This window comes from Ursus americanus, chromosome 6 (genome assembly GCF_024610735.1).
Source record: "Ursus americanus isolate L20-20 chromosome 6, mUrsAme1.1.p, whole genome shotgun sequence".
Taxonomy (NCBI): Eukaryota; Metazoa; Chordata; class Mammalia; order Carnivora; family Ursidae; genus Ursus; species Ursus americanus.
In genome coordinates, this window is record NC_142132.1 from 50,712,795 (window position 1) to 50,733,504 (window position 20,710).

At 36.8% G+C, this 20,710-nt stretch overlaps 1 protein-coding gene across 3 annotated transcripts in view; it reads right to left on the reverse strand.

Annotated features, from left to right (window-relative positions):
• Positions 1-20,710, reverse strand: part of ADK (adenosine kinase) — a 540,886-nt gene that overhangs the window by 19,007 nt on the left and 501,169 nt on the right. For all 3 annotated transcript variants that reach the window (XM_045783164.2, XM_045783166.2, XM_045783165.2), the window contains one exon: positions 14,420-14,506. In XM_045783164.2, coding sequence (XP_045639120.1) covers positions 14,420-14,506 — 87 coding nt within the window. The remainder of the gene's footprint in view (positions 1-14,419; positions 14,507-20,710) is intronic.

The window sequence follows — 20,710 nt, forward strand, 5'->3', positions numbered from 1 at the left end:
TCTTCCAGGTGATCCACATGCATGCTCAAGTTTGAGAACCACTGTTCTAGGTGATAGATAATAAGGACAGGAAGGAGAAAACTCAAGTTTAGTGATCTGACATGGGTGCTGATGAAAAGTTGAGCAGTTAAGGACAATTCTGTGGCTTAAAGCTGAGGAAACTGTGTGGACAATGAAACATGGACTATGTCCCAGACTCAGTTCATATCAAGTGCTCTTCACTAGAGATTCTTATTGCTTTCTTTAGGGAGGATCTACTTTTAACTACACTCCCACCTGTCAGTGGAGGAATACCAGCAAAGATCCTAGGTAGGACAGGACAGAGGTGCTGTTATTTGATGCACTGGACATTCACTGGGCATTCTGGTAAACCAAATATAGATATCTACAGGATGACTTCAATATATTCTGTGAAATCTTGAGTGGCGCCTCTGACCTGTATGCTACTGCCTATTGCAGCAGGAACTGATTTACAGATTTATGATCTTGAGAATTAGTTTTTTTATTTGTATTATACTTATGACAGTTGGTATTAGATGTTGTCTTCTTTCCTAACACATGTATACTCTCCATATTCACCTTTATTTTGTTTTTTTAAATAATCTCTCTGTGTAACGTGGGGCTCAAACTCATGACCCACCCTGACATTAAGAGTCACATGCTCTATGGACTCGGCCAGTCACATACTCTCCATATTTACCTCTATTTTAAGTAATAGTAAGAAAAAGGTAGCTGTGATCAGTCTCTATGTCACTGGATTAGTTACACACACGTTAGCATGGATTAATCTTTTTTTAAATTAAAAACAATTTTTTTTTAGCATGGGTTAATCTTCAAGCAAGGCGATCTGATACTAAAGTATGGCTTACTCTATTTCCTGACTCATTCCACACCTTCTGACAAAATCCTTTAATAACCAGTTTCTTAGATATATTGACTAGAATGGTTTTTATTTGATGGTAGGGTGAAAGTCTGCTTGCAGCTGGCCATGTGATTGATTGACCGATTCATAAAACTAATATTTGCTGAGTATTTATTCTATGCCAGGCACTCTGTTGGGTCCTGGTGAGTAAGACACACGGAGTCCCTGTTCTCTCGAAGCTTATATTTTAATGAGGGAGATAAAAAAAAATCCCAAGTAATAAGTTAGCAATTAAGATAACTAAGATAATAAATAAGTAAATAAGATAATTCTAGAGAGTGTTAAGTGCTATTAAGGAAAATAACTGTGTGTATCAGTAGAGAATAAGAGTGAAGGGACCCACATTAGACAGGATAATTAGAGAAGGTGAAACTGAGGATGAGAAAGAGCCAAGTAAAGAGTAGGGGAAGACAATTCTAGACTAAGGGAGCTCCATGTGCAAAGTGTATAAGGCCTAAAAGAAGAAGACCAATATAGCCAGAGCAAGAAAGCAAAGCTGAGAGCAGCATGAAATACAGATTCTTGGATAGCGGATCATATAGATCCTTTCAGGCCACTACAGGAGTTTAGATTTTTAGTCTAAGTGCAACTAGAAGCCACTGAAGCAAGGAAGTAAAGTAATTGTTTCTTTCTAAAAGAATTATTTTGGCTACTGTATAGAAAATGGAATGGAGAATAAGAAAGAGCGAAAGTATGAAGATCAGTTAGGAGCCACTATAGTTAAGTAGAAAACAGGCCTGACCTAAGGTGATGGGAGAAAAGTGGATGGATCTGAGGTAAGATGATATGAGATATATTCTAAAAATTGACTCAAAGAACTCACTGAAGGTATGGACAGGTGGAAAGGAATGCATCACTTGTGCACTGTTGGTGGGAATGGAAACTGGTGCAGCCACTTTGGAAAACAGTACGGAGGTTCCTCAAAAAGTTAGAAGTAGAACTGCCCTACAATCTAGCAAGTGCACTACTAGGTATTTACCCCAAAGGTACAAAAACATGAATTCAAAGGGATACATGCACTCCAATGTTTACAGCAGCATGATTTACAATAGCCATATATGGCAGCAGCCCAAGTGTCCATAGATAGATGAACAGATAAAGAAGATGTGGTGCATATATACACACATAGTGGAATATTACTCAGCCATAAAAAGTATGAAATCTTGCCATTTGCAACGATGTGGACAGAGCCACAGAGTGAAATGCTAAACAAAATAAGTCAGAGAAAGACAGGTACCATAAGATACCATAAACTCACATATGGAGTTTAAGAAACAAAACAAAATGAGCAAAGGGAGGAAAAAAGAGAGAGAGAGAGAGAGAGAGAGAGAGAGAGAGACAAACCAAGAAACAGACTCTTAATTAGAGAAAAAACTGGTGATTACCAGAGAGGAAATAGGTAAAACAGATGATAAGGATTAAGGAGGGCACTTGTGATGAGCACTGGGTGATGTATGGGATTGTTAAATCACTACATTGTACACCTGAAACTAATATAAAACTATATGTTAACAAAACTGCAATTAAAATAAAAACTTAATAAAAAAATTGAATCCTAGGTTTCTAGCTTGAGATACAGGGTATTTGATGTCCCATGTACTGTGTGATAGATGGATTGTGCTGTGAACACTTCTAGGACCGTAAGTATGAGAAAAAGGGTGTTGACAGGCATACAAACATACACATTGATAGAACCCATCCATTCATTACCTTTTTAAGAAAAATCACATCCTCTCTAGCATTGCTGGAGGGGGTCGGTTGGTATATTTTGTGCATGTAAATCAATCCTTAGTACTAACTGAACCAAGGGGAAGCAATCAACGTATGGTTCTGCCAGTGTTCTACTTATGAATGGCACCAAAATTGAGCTAACCTAGTGTTCTCTTTCAGGAGCCAGAATGGAAAGCAAAGAAAGACCAGAAAGCTGATTTTGAGGTAGGAGGAAGCCCACATGCAATGGCAGCTGAGTAACATTACTGTGTAAGCACTGGAGAGAAGATCCATGAATATCTGCTGTTCAGGTCTCTAGAATTACCATCTGGCTCCACTCTCAGTGAAAAACTGTCCGGTTTTGGCTCTTGTTTGAGATTCCTCTTATTACAGATAACACTTAATGAGGCCTTATGATGCTTTACATACATTATTTAACTTTCATGATAACCCAAATTAGGTAGGTGCTCCTTCTCGTCATTTTTATAGATGAGAAAACTAAGGCTTAGGAAATGTTAAGTTAACTTGTCCATAGTCCTAGTTAATGGCAGTCCCAGGAATCAAACCTGCATCTTGTGACCCAGTGACTTAATTGCTATGTTACAATGTCTTCCTTAATGCTTGTGTGCTTCCTTAAAAAAATTCCTTATCCTGAACTAAATGAAATGGGTTTCTGTTCCTTTTGTTCAAAGGAGTCAGATGAAACAGTGCCTTAAAGCTGAAGTATGGCTGCCTACTATATCTTGCCCTTCCTTCCATGCCAACAAGCTCCCTCACATAGTTGTCTTAAGAAGACTGAATAGAACAAAATATATTGCTGTATTGTGGGGATTTTGAAATGTACATGTAAAAAATAGGATGATATGTTATAATTATAAATCCATATCCTTTCTTTTCCCTCTGCTTTTGAATACTTTAATATATAATAGAGCTATAAATACAAATGTGAAGGGGCGCCTGGCTGGCTCAGTTGGTAGAGCATGCAACTCTTGATCTTGGGGTCGTGAGTTCAAGCCCCATGTTGGGGCTAAAGCTTACTTAAATAAATAAACACATACAACTCTGAAAAACCAACTTCCTCCTCTGCCTTCTGAAAAATTAAAAGAGCTCTGGTGGTGCTCTCTTATGTAACAAAACTTCATAATCTACTATTTCATGGCTTAAAGACTTAATTAACTCAGGGCAGAATTTGGCTTATAACTACATAGCATTTCAAAGGCAAAGAACCACAGCTCTCAGGGACGCCTGGGTGGCTCAGTTGGTTAAGCGTCTGCCTTCAGTTCAGGTTATGAGCTAAGGGTCCTGGGATTGAGCCCCGCATCGGGCTCCCTGCTCAGTAGGGAATCTGCTTCTCCCTCTACCTGCTATTTCCCCTGCTTGTGCTCTCTGATAAATAAATAAATAAAATCTTAAAAAAAAAAAAAAAAAAGAACCACACCCCCCCCAACATCTTTCACCATCCTTTTTGACAGTCTGTTGCTTCTAGGCTTTAGAAGAGGTCATCCCTCGGATTATCATTATTTTTACGAGTCATTTAGGCAGATTGGGGCAGTAGTACCAGAGGGCATGAGAAGTTTACTATAGTGCAGTGAAGAAATGATTACAGCTATGAGAGGAAGACTAATTTTAAATTTAATGGTCAAGCTTATTTTAAATAAAGTTTTCAATTTTATGTTCATCATCCCAGGTGAGTGATTTTTTTCGACTATGATGTTTTCCTAGCCATTTGCAAGAGGGCAGGTAGACTGTTTATATGAACACCTTTCATCAAATTTAATAGCTAGTTCAGTTTCTATAGAAGGTAAGCAACCCCTCAGTCTGACCTTTTCTTTTACACAGATGTACATCAACTTTTATCTTTAAGATGATGACTTATAGCTGCTAGAATATTTTAGATTCTTCTTTAATGAAGAATGGTATTTAAGAACAAGGGTGGCATTGACAGTTTTATGTGTCTAGGTCATGTTGTGCTACAAAAACATTTAAGTTTAATAAAGATGTTAACAGGATATTTTTTTCTACAACAACATGTGTTTTAAATATTTTATAATTGCTTTACCACTTTAAAATTGATTTTTCAGAAAAATCACATACTTTTTCTTCCTATGAGTGCAGATCACTGTCCCTTTACATTGTGTTCTGCTGTTAGTCTAATTACTAGAATGAGAAAAAGTCTGGAAAACCTTTACCCATTAAATTCATATATTTAACAAGTCACAACCTTGAAATCTTGCTCTACCTGAAAGCACCATTAAAAGTGCTTGACTATTATTACTAGAGGAAATTTTTAATAAAAGCTAATTAAGCTACAAAACTCCCAAGCGGCTAACTGATTTTAGGGGCTAAATTTCTGGTACTTCTAATTATCCTCTGATGGCTTTACTTAGTGTTTCACAACCATGACAGATGACAATGAAAAGCTGCAGTGAAATTCATCCACCCTGACACTGTGCTAAGCACCGGTTTCTCCCTCTCCAAGTTAAATCAATACTCTGTTTGAGTAAACACATTTACAGCTTTATTAGGATGTCTTGCTTGTTCTGTAACAGCTACTTGAAGCTGTGGTAACAAATCGACTCAACTCAGTTAAACCTAGAGAGCTGGGTAAGAGGCCCATCGATAAGGTTGTTATAAAAATAAACTGCAGGAGATCAGAAAGCTGGAGCAAACAGTCTGGTAAATGTCAATATTTTCCTTTACAGAGGATGACAAAAACAGTGAGATCATGTGGAAAGTCTTTTTTTTCCTCCCTTAAAAATGTTTCTTGTTTCAATTGGATAAGAGCATTTCTACTTTTTGTGTACAACTCTTCTGAATGAAATTTTTGCTTCCTAATTCCCATGTGCATCCAGAACAGGAAGTTCATGTAAATATTTGGTATTTTCCCTGCCATTTCAGATTCTTTATTTTCCTTCGTATTTAGAGGTTTATTTTGGTCGTCGGTGACTTTGTAAAATGACCTTATTCAAGTTATCTGGAGTACCTGCGTGGCTCAGTTTTACCTTCTTTTTATTAATTAAACAAAACTTCTGTCATCTATGTTTGGGAGGTCATTGCCATTGTAGTATTGACTCTTGCTATAGTATCTGTGAGACCTGATGTTGTACTTTCCGAATTAGGCCTTTCGTATTTATGTATTTAACAAGACCAAACAGCGTTCGCTTTAGGCAGGCCACACAACCTCCTGACTTGTGGTAGTACATAAAAATGTCTGCTACCTATTAGGAGCAAGCTTCCATAGTGGCAATAGCCCTACCAAACAAGAACTCGTATACCCTCTTTTAGATGTTCACAGGTTGCTCAAAGGAGTAACATCTGGCAGGAAATTCCCACTTCAATTTGGCTAGCTTAGACTACCCAGATGTGACAAAGCAATGGTTTCCCCCAGCGGAAAAGTGCTCTGCATGTAAACTCTTTTTCTTTCGTTTTCTATGTGCTCTAGTTAGTAAAATTTTGTTTTGTTGTGCTTTGACTCCATGTTGACTACCAACTAGTCATGAACTCAAGTAACACGTTATGACCAATATGCTAGAAAACACAGATTTTTCTGGAAAAAGAAAGTCAACAAACATTACATTTTGAAATAACTTAAAAAGCTACTTTGCCTGCCAGGGTAAGGTCTGACTTAGTAGGTATTTGCATAATGAAAACCAAAGCCTAAGTGGTGTCAGATGGTGCAGTGACTGACACGGACAGGAAGTCAATTCAGAGCAAAGGCTCCTTTGCAATAGCTCAGCACCACACATCCTCCCACACAGAGTGAGCAACCGAGCAGCACGGTGGAACATATAGGCAAGTGGCCAGTGCTATAACTATGAGGGTAACTTATTTCCTTTTTCTGGTGACTGAAAATGGAAACCTGTCAAATTCTATTAACATGGCATGGGATACTGCATGCAAATTAAAAAAACCTCCAAACCCCAAAACTTTTAAATGCCCCCAATTCAAGAAAGACCCTGAAGAGGACCACGAAACAGTATGTTCTACTCATATAGATAAGTTGCCCTTCTGCCCCAACCCCTTTCAAAATACTGCTTTAAAGATCACTCCTCCCCATGAAACAGAAATGTACAAGATCAGGTTAGAATTTGAATTTTCAACCTAATGTGTGATCTCTTGATGTGGCTCCCAAAATAAAAGTGTAGCATATGCTTCTGTTTATAAGTTGAAGTCAAACATCTTGGATACCCACATGCCAAGAAAAAGTACATCAAAGGCTTCTATCCATTTGGGATATTGACTCTTGACCTATATATTTCCAAGAGGCCTATGTAACAGATTGCTCAATGGACAACTTTCATTTGGGTTATTAACATGTATAATTACTGGACCATGAATTAACGAGTCAGGAGATCTGGCTCTTCTATTGCATATTTACAATTAACTCCCTTTCTTTGGGACTCAGTTTCCTTATCCATCAAATGGGGACTTCTGAACAGATCATGGTTTTCATACCCAATATTGTTTTGCTCCAGGAGTTATTTTATGGGCCACCAAATAAAATGTAGATAAGGCCAAATGAGGATTTGTTTAATCTCCTTTCACTCTGATTCAGATATGAGCGCATCTGAAGAACAGTTTCATGACTGAAAACAGTTTAAAAATCTGAAAACCAGAAAATGTGATTTTCAAAAATATTCCCTTCCAGGGACGCCTGGATGGCTCAGTTGGTTAAGTGTCTGCCTTTGGCTCAGGTGGTGATCTTGGGGTCCCGAGATCGAGCCCCAGATTAGGCTCGTTGCTCGGTGGGGAGTCTGCTTCTCTCTCTACCTGCTATTCCCTCTGCTTGTGTTCTCTCTCTCTCTGACAAATAAATAAATAAAATTAAAAAAAAATTCCCTTTCAGCACTAACATATTAAGTAACATAGTTAATATAGTCTTTAGGACAAGGTCATAGGTGCTAGAATGAGATGATAACAAGCTTATTTACGTGAGCTTATTTATGCCCTAATTCATAAGCAAGATAACTAATATTATTATTATTTAACTCAATTGAAAAGCTGTTATTTGATCAACTGACAATTCCTCAAAGCAGGGTGGTTCTAAAATTTTAAGAGCATTTGATGAAAGAAACTGGTTTTTAATTTGCCGTCTGTTTCATGGACTAGAATAAAACAAACATATCTCATCTCTATAAAACGTCAATGTTAACTGGATAATTAAGTGAAAAATAAATTAAGAGCCTGTGTTCATACCACAGACTTGAGAATTCATATATCTGAAGTGAGAATAGTTGTAAACTTAGTAACTCTGTAGCTAATTTTTGTTTTATTCAGACCTGATAGTAAATAGCTTTACAATATCAGAGGTTATGTGTTACACAAATTTCCATATAAGAAGTTTGGCAAGTTGTTTCTAATGACTTATTTACCAGGACTAAGACTTCTGTTAGGTCCCTGGGTCAGCCAGGCTATGCATCAGCACTACGAACATGATTTTATTTATTTTGATTTTATTAATTATAAAGCCAATAAAAGGTACATTGTACCAATTTCAAACATAAATGAGACAAGATTTAAAACTGAATATATTTAGCTTCAAGAAAACTTACAATATTGCTTCTACCTTTTTTCATCTTGGTATTGGCTGATAAAATCTGTTAGGTCATAGATAGGCATCAGTCTAAGGACTAGTGTTTAGAAAACCATTTGGTTATTCCTCCTGCCTTGGAGAGGAAGATATACTAATAGAGCAGAGTATAACAAAAGAATGAGGGGTAAGAACTCTAGGGTCAAACTTTGAGTTTGAATCCAGGTTTTCACTGTGATTTTGGGCATACTTAACCTCTTGTACCTCTGAGACTAGAGGACTGTCCACCTGACCCTAGGCCCAGTTACCAACCAACAGATTTGTGGAGCTAAGTAAATGGTTGTTGTTTTAGGTCACAAAGTTTTGGGGGTGGTTCATTATGCATACAACTAATACATGTTATATGAATCAGACAGATAGGGTAGGTAAAATGGACCAAATCCATGTAATAGCAGCTGGGGCCACTAGTAAATTCAAATTAGTTCCATTTGACTCACAAATATTCTAGGCCAGGAAACTGATACACGTATATTTTGCCATGTCACAATTCTAAGAAAATTAATTTTGCTTCTGACATTTTCTCGGGTCCTCTGCCACTAAATATAATCTTATAAACATCAACATTGTTTTCTTGGAATTAACATTTCTTAGTAATCTTCACATATAGGAAACTTAGGTTCATATTTGAGCTTTAGGGTCTGATAGTCTGGATGGCTCAGACTATCTTTGTCTTATCAAAACCTCCACAAGACAAAGTCCTTTGAATTCCATTACCTATCTGTAATTGCCTCTAGGTGGAGGCCATCCAGGACACTAGATCTTTGAGGAAACATTCATGTTTGGAGAGATTCCAGACTTTACAACTTAAAATCATCCAGTACTCCACATGAACTAAAGTTATTTCTCTTTTTTGGTCATGGTTGGTTATTTCGCTTTTTTGAGAAGCGTCTTTACCTTTTTCAACCAACAAAGGCTTGAATAATCTTAGGTAATATTCTTGAACTTTGTTGCTGGTCCCATATCAGCTTTTCTAATAGCATGTCATGAAGTGTTCTATGAATGTGTAAGGTGTGACTCTCCACTTCCATGAACTTGAGCTGATGTCTGTAGTGAATTTCATATTCCTATTGATGAAGTCAATTTTATACCTCATTGATGGTTTTAAGGAAAATTGCTGCTTAAGAGATAAAATACCAAAGATGTCCTACTTAAGACAGGGACAGATATTATAATTAAGAGACAGGACAAGGTATTATTGTTTCTTTGGGTGTGGGTGTGGGATGGGTAGGAGTATGCAGTTCTCATCTTGGTCACAATCAAATAAATCCTCTGCATACAAAGGTCCTATGAAAGTTCTGATTTTTGAGTGAATTAGTGTGAGAAATAACATATTTAAGTTATTTTCTAGTTTTCTGAGTTGGACAGCTAAGAAAAGAGGTGGTGCAGAAAAAAAAAAACAACAACCCATAAGAATTCCACACCACTTTTTTGCAGAGCACAATTTAGCAGCAATAAAGAAGAATGGGAAAGTAAGCTACACATGTTTGGGAGCAAACAAACAAGGTGAGACTAGAAAATACAAAGATAATTTAGAGAATCCCCATGACTCTCCGAAGTATAGCCATGTGCTACATGAGAAGGAAATAGCATCCTTGTTTTAGAAACTTAAATCTTCTTTAACCAAAAATTTTTTTGAAAATGAATTAGAAAGTAACATTAATGCTTCTTTTTATTAGATGGGAAATAGGATAATTATTTACATTGGGATTGCTAAGTGGCTTTAATAGTCATGTGTGTGCTGTAGGTATTATCCTTTAGGGTTACTACATTTTCCCTGCTAAACCTGTCATGAGAAACTTAAAAATAAAAAGTATTAGAGGTAGGTAGCACAGTTACTTTACTGTCATTCAAAAGAAACTGTTCTAAGCTATACATGGCTCTTAACCACATTTAACGAAGCTTTTTTAATCCTAAGAATGTTGGTCCTTGGGTGAGGTCTTCAGTCTTTTATCTGAGAGCTATATATATGTGCTTGGGTATAATCTGTCAAAGGCGTACTCACTTTAGTCTAAAGATGATTTGTAGGTCTAGTCCATATTCCTACAGCTGCCATAAAACATACAACTAAATCATATTAGATTAACACAGGCTGGTATTGACAGCCCACTGGGAACATATTGATTAGGTCCTCTTTCATGTTATTTGTTATGATTTTTCTTCTCAGTTTCATTTACTGGGAAGACACAGGGGAAGAGATTTCACCAGGAACAATGACAGTGCCTGTCACAAAATGTTCTCAATGTTTCCATTTGTTACTATGGCAGTGACAAAGAGGGTTCCAAATGAAAAGGCAGACCTGCTGTGACAAAGCACAGCAGGACAACAGGAAGAAATTTTCTCCTGACCTGGGAAATTAGGAAATCACACTTAGAGATTACAGAATTGTCTCCATTTCCAAGGGTACAATCGTAGCACTTGGGCTTTGAGGGAGAATGTGAAAAGGGTAGTTCCATCAGGCCTGGCTACGGACAAATAAAGGACAAATGTTACAGAGTGCTTAAGATCTCCAAATAGAATGAGAAGGCATAGTTGTAGAGGCTAGAGGGAATTGTCACTGTTACTGAACCCCTGAGATGGAACAATGAATTTAATTTATGTACATGTGGGGTACTCATTTTAAAATTATACGTGAAAATCTATGATGTACTATAGTTCTATATCTCTTATGTGGCTAATGAGAACACATGGCACTCTGGTACTGGGATATGTAATTAGCACATGGTAGATGAAGTGATGTTTTATCCAAGAACTTGAAATTGAGACTGGAATACAGTTATGCAAAGTCACGAAAGACAGAAATACTCTTCAGCCAGCAAAACTTGGAAGTAATAGGAGAAATATATTCTCTATCTAAAGATAGAATGTGTCAATCAGAGAGGAGATATGTTAATCAGGCAATAAAATAGAGCAAAGAAAAAGAAACTACATAGTAAATGCAAAGTTACCATTGCCTTTCCATCCATATTCAAGGTAGAGAAGTATGTTTCAATAGCTGGAGTATTTCCAATCCTAGTAGAAAGGCTTTCCTTAGTATAGAGATGGAAGTAGGGGTTTTAACCAATGGATTTTTTAGTATTTCCAACTGATAAGACCATCTCTATTGTAAGATGGAATGCATTAGCTTGGTGCTATTAAATGGTTGATTCATATAACTCCTTGTATTTAGATTCCATGCTGACCCAGCAAGTTTATGATCTGTCTTTCTGTATCTCTGTAGCGCAATCAATTCTACTGCTTAGCAAAAAGCTCCTGGTTCAAACTCACCAGGGACTATAGTCCTTCGATTAGTTTCCCTTTCCCTTTCTCTTTTTTTCTGCAACGATCTTACCCTAGAGTCCTCAGAATCCTATCAGATAACAAAAGCTCCTGTTCAATACATGAAATCATCTATTCAGATAATAGAAAGATTCTCTTTGGCAAAACCCAGCTTTGGTTAGTAAGGCTGGTCTGTGGCTCTCAGTCCTAATGATGAGATTCCCCTAAAAGTTGAGAGAAGCAATATAGTACAGCGAGTAAGAGCACTGACTCTGGAACCAGACTGCCTGGACCAAATTTTGGCTCTGGTACTCTATAGCTATGAGCCTTTGTGCAAGTTACCTAACCCTTCTGTGTCTCAGTTTTCTCATCAGTAAAATGGGGTTATTAATAACCTACTACAGGGTCTCCTGGGTGGCTCAGTCGGTTGAGTCCAACTCTTGATTTCAGCTCAGGTTGTGATCTCAGAGTCATGAGATTGAGCCCTGCTTTGGGCTGGGTCTCAGTGGAGTCTGCTTCTCTCCCTCTCCTTTTGCCCCTCCCCCTGCTTGTGCACGCATGCTCACTCTCTCAAATAAATAATTAAATCTTAAAAAAAAAAAAGCAGCCCTACTTCAGTGAGCTTTTATGAACATTAAATGAGTTAATGTATGTACTGAGCTTAAGATGCTTACTGGCTAGTAAGTGCTATATAAATGTTATCTATTGCTATATCGTATGGCTTGACTTACATAGAATGTGCTAAACATGCCAACGTAAGTATTTCAATGCTAAAATGACATTAGAGTCTTCATGTCATTGTATGACTCAGTCTTTCAGGATCTGATTATCCTGGAAACTGATCAGAGTAGGGTTAAAGTGAGAAAAATGGCTACCAGTAAAGTCCTGCCTAGTGTCAGCCTGCCTTCCACTTTCTCTAAAGTGATTTCAACAGCATGTAGTGAAACCCAGTGTTTGGAGCCAGGGTATGATGAAAGTGAATAAAGCTAGGAAGCTGCCAACATATTACACAAGGGGTTGACAAATTAGAGCCTGAGGGCCAAATCCAGTCTGTGGCCTGTTTCGGTATAACTGGAGAGCTACAAAAGGTTTTTACATTTTTAGAATGTTATAAAAAACCAAAACCAAAACAAAAAGCAAGCAAGCAAGCAAGCACACAAATAAACAAAACAAGAATAATATGCAATACAGCTTGTATAGGATTTGCAAACCTAAAATATTCACTATCTGGCCCTTTACAAAAAAACTGTTTGTGGCTCCCTATTCCACACTCTCCCGTTACTATTTACTTCACTATACCCCAACAATAAATACATAGGTAGATAGAGTGAGATAAAAAAGAGGCTTAAAATCCTGTAATAGAGAGCCCAAGTGCTTTGGTGAGGTAGTTCATTTATTATCCTTACCACAATACACATGGGTAGCTAGCTGTTCCTACCTTAGTACCCTAAGAATGACTTCTCTCCCTCAGAAAGTCCATATGTTCTTACATAGTACTGGGAACATTTTAGGTAGTTAGGTGTTTGTAAAGGAGTCTGTTTTTGCAAGGCTAGGTGGCCCAGGACCCAAGGTAGTGACTAATTAGGTCACCATCATATTTATGACGGCCTCACAATGTACCCTACTAAATATTAAAAAAAAAAATAGAATACTTACTGTTTTAAATATTTGAACTTAAACAATGTACACACAAGGAGTAAGTTTAAAAGTTATGTACTAAGATTCCTGGTTTAAACAATTTTACACGAGAAATCCATAGTGTTTCCTTAATGTATTACAGAATTTAGCTCAATTCTGGATAAGACATTTTTAGCATACATGGATTTATAGGTCTGAAGTATGGCATAGGAAAAACAGCTGGAAGACACTCTAATCAATGATTAAGTCTTTCAGAGCAAAGACACAAAAGATACAAGCATGACAGTAAAGTAGAATGTTATCTGTCGTATGTACTATTTCCACAGAATAGGGCATGGAGCATGTCTATTGGTAAACAGCTCATTGAAGAGTAGGCATGAAGTTTCAAAGAAGGAAATATGAAAAATTTATGTTGGTGAAAAAAAAATTAAAACAAAAGAATATCTATATTTGAAATACTATGTTAAAACCATCACATAATTTAACTTTCCCATGAGAAAGATAATTTGAATTATCTTCCAAGGAAAGGAGGACAATGGTCAATTCTATTTGCCTTTGTTCCTTGTCCAGCTTGATGTTATAAGAAACAGAGAGAGATCAAGAGGGACTCTTCTGGATTATCATTCAGGAATCAAAAGCTTTCTAGAGACCACTGTCTAGCTTAACTACACTTAACTAGAAGGGCTTTAGACATATCAAAAGAACTTTTGAACCAGATTTTAGATCAATCTAATTCATCAAGCCAAGAATCTTCTGATTGTCTTCTTATTTTTGAATACTCATTCCAAAAAAGACTTAGTCCTGATAAATTGTGCCAGTTCTTACTAAGTCTGAACCAGACAAAATTTTAACCCTTCCTAGTACATTTATAAACATTTAACTATTGTGTTAGAAACAGATGTTGCAATCAAATGATATAATCCAAACACATCATCCTTAGTTAATATTCATCACAACTTGTTTTAAAGAACAATGTGTTAACATTTAAGCCTGAAGGCCTAAGAATACACTACATACTGTACTTGATACAGCTTGTTTATTCAATATTCTCGCAGGCACAATTAATTTTGTGAAAATGACCTGGGAACAGCACAACAGCAAATTATCTTTGAGCCCCAAATAAGTATTTTTCCTGTAGTAAAATACCCTCACGATACTCACAGTGATAGTAGCATATGGAAAGAACATTAGGAGTTAATTATTTAAAAGAAGAAATTATTAAATTCATAAATCTTGGCTATGTAGCAGAGGCAAGGGTTAAAGAAAATGTTTGACTTGTAAGTATGAAATAAATGAATCTGTACCTCCAACAAATGCATCTCCAGCTCCATTGGTATCAACAATTTCTTTCTGGTCTTGATCCAAGACAGCAAAAGCAGTGACTTCACTTTCTGCAAGCAGAGCCAACGAAAGGCAGATTGACTTCTCTTTGTAACACTCAATACAGAAACTCATCTAGTAAAGTTTGAAGCTCCTTCATCATTCATCATTCAAAGAGCGAGATAACATGAGTTCCATATTCTGTACATGAGTACTTGGGAACCAAGGTGCAGTCATCTGTAAACAATGGTTTTTTTGGGTAATTTCCAGCATACAGATACTGCATATGTTTTGTTAGAGTTATTCTTAGGTAGATCACATATTTTGGGAATGACTGTAAACCACAGCAGTACCTTTTTGGACAGTATAAATACTTGCACAGAAACTACGAGTGAAAGAAAGTGTTTGTAAGGACTGGATCATGGATCTCTAATAAAGCTTCAAGCCTGACTGCATTCTTGGCAGTGAAATCTTGGATACAGTTAAGGAGCTGTAAATTTAAAATATATAAATAACGAGTCTTGGGTGTTTCTCTACAGAAAATCACAATGGCATAATAAAAACATAACTACTATTCTGTTATAATTCTTCATTCCAATGTTAAGAATTACTGATTTTACTTGGCTTATTATTAATAACCGTATCTGGTTACTTTTTACAAAGGAGTTGCTATTTCCTTTAAACTATCTGTCAACTAGCAAAAGGGAAAGCTAGGTAGAACAAAACGGACAGTGCAATGGGTTCCTGTCTTATAGCAGTCTGGACCAGGGCTTGATTGTTTTGATTATAAAATAACCTAACACAGTACTTTAAGCTTGGCACATGACAGTGGAATGGAGTTATTTGTGATGAAATTTGGCCCAGAGGACATCTGCAAAAGATTGGACAGTGCTTTTTATTAGTGGCTGGAACTTTTTTTTTTTTTTTTTTTTTTAAAGATTTTATTTATTTATTTGACAGAGAGAGAGAGACAGCCAGTGAGAGAGGGAACACAAGCAGGGGGAGTGGGAGAGGAAGAAGCAGCCTCCCATCGGAGGAGCCTGATGTGGGGCTCGATCCCACAACGCCAGGATCACGCCCTGAGCCGAAGGCAGATGCCCAACGACTGAGCCACCCAGGCGCCCCTAGTGGCTGAACTTTTGAAATCACAAATTTGCATCCCTTATGTGGACAGAATGTGGCCAAAAACTTGTAAACTTCAGTCTCACCTAAGATCTAGAGAGAGGGAAAAGGAGATACTGAGCACCTTAGGGTCTTAATAAAGAACCTAAGAATCTCAACAAGCATATTCTGTCTTCTGTTACCTGGTACTAATGGATACTTTCAACAAGAGATAAGCACAGTTATGATAATTAAAAAAAAAAATCCTACTGGAAAGACTGATATTTAAGAAGAGGATTCTTCACTAAGTGAAGGGTCAATCCCTTTTGACCATATGACTGTAGAGGTAAGAAGATTCCATATCAGAAGTATCTATTTAGGGGCGCCTGGGTGGCGCAGTCGTTAAGTGTCTGCCTTCGGCTCAGGGCGTGATCCCGGCATTATGGGATCGAGCCCCACATCAGGCTCCTCCGCTGGGAGCCTGCTTCTTCCTCTCCCACTCCCCATGCTTGTGTTCCCTCTCTCTCTGGCTGTCTCTAACTCTTCAAAAAAATAAGAAAATAAAATCTTAAAAAAAAAAAAAAGTATCTATTTAAATCCTTTGAAGTAGCTAACTTTCCACACTTTGTAACACCAGGACCTACACAGTAGTTCGCAGGATTTTGGTTAACTGGAAGTTAAGGCATAAATACCCAGGATTAAATTTTCTAGGGAGTATTCAGTACACACTGCTACACAGGCAAAAAGAAAAAAAAAAGAAAAAGAAAAAAAAGAAAAAAAGCAGACTTTATTAGAAATAATTAGGAAAGGGCTACAGTCTGATTTAGGAAAAAGGACTATACCATAAATATTTATAAAGAAATCTGATTTTATTACTTCCAAGTACAAGTCATACTATAAAGAGAATTAACAACTATAAAGTCAGAACAAACAGCCACTAAATAAGTAAAATGAGCTAAGTTAATGACGCTATTACCATTTATAATAGGGTTACATTATGCAATAATAAAATATGTCTATAAAACACTTTAGGTAATGTAAGTGTTAATATAAGAATTAATTACTGGATTATAGATTTGAAAAATAATTACATATAAATGGGAAGTAAGCCATAATTAGATATAATTCCTTGAGTTCTTTGAAAAAGTCATGGATTTTTGGTTGGATAAATCTTTATTTATGAATAGAACCTAATTCAAAATAGAACAGATTACTTGGAACTTTGTTCTTGAGATTCATGACTTCTTGGTCTAAACTACTGAAAATTCTAAATGAATGCAGTTTTCTGGATATACGTGTATATCTTGAGATGTTTTATCCTTAGGTGACATAGAAGTTCAATTTCTTGTAATAGAAAGAATTATTTTTCATCTTTTCTTTTTTTATGTTCAATTAGGCAACATATAGTACATTATTAGTTTCTGATGTAGTGTTCGACGATTCATTAGTTGCATATTACACCCAGTGCTCATCATCACATGTGCCCTCCTTAATACCCATCCCCCAGTTACTCCATCCCCCCATCCCCTTCCCTTCTGTAACCCTCAGTTTGGTTCCCAAAGTCCAGAGTCTCTCATGATTTGTCTCCCTCTCTGATTTCTTCCCATTTAGTTTTCCCTTCCTTCCCCTGTGGTTCCCCGCAGTACTCCTTATGTTCCACATATGAGTGAAACCATATGATAATTGTCTTTCTCTGCTTGACTTATTTCACTTAGCATAATCCCCTCCAGTTCCATCCATGTCAATGCAAATGGTGGGTATTCATCCTTTCTGATGGCTGAGTAATATTCCATTGTGTATATGAACCACATCTTCTTTATCCATTCATCTGTTGAAGGGTATCTCGGCTCCTTCCACAGTTTGGCTATTGTGGACACCTTTTTTTAGTTGTGTTTGTTTGTTTTTAATTTAACCTTTTTGAACAGGTAATGCATACATATAGTTAAAAAATACAAATTTATTAAAAGGTATCCTATAAAAAAAACTTTCTCACTTCTTATCTCTTGTTCATCCAGTTTCTAATTCTACTGCTTTCCAATACGGTTATCACAGTTACTGCTTTTCTGTATATCCTTCCAGAATTTCTCTATGCATATATAAGTAAACACATTCTTATTTTTTTTAATTCTTTTTTTTTAAAAAATATTTATTTATTAGAGAGAGTGAGTGTGTGGGAGGGAGCAGGAGAGAGAATCTGAAGCAGAATCCTTGCTGAGTGCAGAGCTGGATGTGGGGCTCACTCCCACAACTGTAAGATCATGACAGGAGCCAATACCAAGAGTCAAACCAAGACTCAGAGGCTTAATGACTGAGCTACCCAGGCGTCCCTCCTCTTTTATTCTTAAACGAAAATGTATCCATCTATGCAGGCTGCTTTGGACCATGTTTTTTCACTTGGAAATCTTTCTATGTTGATAAGCAGAGAATGTCTGCATTTTTATCGCTGCATAATAGTCCATTGTGTGGATATATTATAATTTATTTAAGCAATCCTTTATTGATGGACTGTTAGGTTGTTTTCAGTCTTCTGTTATTACACACAATGTTGCAAAGCACTAATTCTTTTATTTTAAATAGACTCTAAATTTAATTATTTTACTTAAAAGCCAAGTCAATAATCATTCCTACTTTTATAGGGAACTGACATAAGAAAACCAAACTGTTATACAAAGAGCATGAAATATGCCTGTGTCAAAGAAGAGGAAAAAAGTGAGAATCCAGGAAATGCTTTTCTTTTCATTAGGATACACATACCAGGATATGAGCAAAGACACCCTGCTCAGACTGCCCTAATAAACAGGGTAATGAAACAGATGACAAATTCTACTAATAATAGAGATTTATAGAACAATCCTAATTAACAAGGACTTTTGGGGAATGAAGAGCTCTGGGTTAATTTAATTTTCTGGTTAACTAAAGAAAAAGCAGAAAGTCTTTTTTAGTTAGAAATCTTTCTAAATGTATTAATATAATAATATACCATGACACCCCTGCTTTAATTAGTTTAGTTTATTGAACTGAATGAAATTTTTCTTTGATAATAGAGAATACTATTGCACATGTTAATGTCATTATTCTGAATATCAATTCTTATTGTAGCTCCAAAGGTGTAAGTGCTTTCATGAAAGGCAGGATAAATGGTATGGTTGGAGGAACACTGGATTAGGACTCAAAGGACCCATGGTTTTAGTCTGGTTTTGGTTCAGCTACTTTATTCAACAAATGCTTATTAAGAGCTTATCATGTGTCAGGCACTCAGAGACTGGGAATATAGATGTGAATAGGACAGACAAAAACCCTGCTCTCATGGGACCTATATTCTAGTGAGGATAGACAGTATACAAGAAACAAACAAACAAAAAATGAACAAGATAATTTGAGATAATAATAAACACCACAAAGAAAATAAAAGGATGATGTGATGAAGTATGACTGGGGAGGCAAAGTACTGTAGATGGGAGCACTTCTCGCTGAGGAGGTGATATTTGCTTTGAGATTTCAGTAGCAAGAAGGAGCCAGCCATGTGAAGATGCAGGTGCAGAATATGCAAGAGCAGAGGCTCTAGGCTAGCAACAAGCTTGGTGAACTAAGCTTGTTTAAGGTTAAGAAGCCCCTATAAGTAGAGTGTAGTGAGTGTGGGGAGATCAAGAGTGTGTGTGTGTGTATGTGTGAGTGGGGGTGGTGGTGGTAGAATTTCATTCTATGTAAAATGGGAAACCACTGGAAGGTTTTAATTTTTTTCAAAGATTTATTTATTTATTTTAGGGAGCGCTCGTGTGGGAGCGAGATGGGGTAGGGGGAGGGGCAGAGGGAGAGGTTGAGAAAGCCTCAAGTAGACTCTGTGCTGAGTGCAGAGCCTAACATGGGGCTTGACCTCAGGACCCTGAGATCATGATCCTGAGATCACAACCTGAACTGAAACCAAGAGTCAACACTTAACTGACTGCGCCACCCAGGAACCCCCATTGTAAGGTTTTAAACAGGAGAGTGACATGATCCCATCTTTGATTGAAAAAGATTATCTGGTACCCTTACACAAAATGGACAGAATGGTGGGGGTTGAGAGGAGAATCAATGATGCTACTTTTTAAGACCTTGCATGAGTCACTATGTTACTTACTTTCAGTTTTATTATACTAAGAAGATGAGATGAGTGCCTGGGTGGCTTAGTTGGTTAAGTGTGGAACTCTTGATTTCAGCTCAGGTCATGATCTCAGGGTCATGAGATTGAGTCCCATGTTGGACTCTGCTCAGCCGGGAGTGCTCTCTCTACCTCTGTCCCTCCCCCTGACTTGCACACATGCATGCTCTCTCTCAAATAAATAAATCTTAAAAAAAAAAGAAAAAAAGAAAATGAGAACACTGGTTCTAGCTATTTTCTGTAATTCTTATATGGATTAAGTATTAACATTATGAAAGCACCTTTTCAAATATAAAGCCCTATACAATTTTTAAAAAATTATTAAATATAGTTTAATACTCTTCATTTCTAATGCATCACAACACCAAGATTTTGCTGCTTAGGATCTCTCTGTAGAAACTATAGAGAATGCAAAGGCTATGTTTTTCACCCCTTCTTATTTATGTGTTTGTATGTGTAAATGTAATACTTATCACTATATATTGATACATAATTTTATAAGGTATTCTTAGGAACTTATTTTCTTCAATCAGGTAACAAGTATTTGTTGAGCACTTGCCATGAGCTCCTTATACTCTGCTAGATCCTTTGGGGGAGACACGGGAGAAATATTAAGACATCATCTGTCTTTTGAAATATTTTATAATCTAGACAGAAAGAGAAATCTAGCACATGTGAAAGAATCTGTGAAGTATCATACAATGTAATATTCATTATAACTGCAACAGGAGTTCAAAGGAGGAAAGAAACAATGTGAGTTTAATTGACTGGAGATGGTTTCATGGAGAAGACTGAACTTAAGCTGGGTTTTATAGAGGTGGATAGTGAAGAGGAGAGGAAATAAAGGTATATATATTCCAGGAGGCAGAGAGAAAGAAAGAAGTTTATATGTTAGATAAGGAAAGAAATAATGCAAGATGGGTGGGGTCCAGTCATCTCTAGGAAGACAAACGTTTGGATTTAATACATCAAATGATGGGATGCAATTGCAGGCTTTGAGCTAGCAAAGTGACACGGAAATGCTTACTGTGCA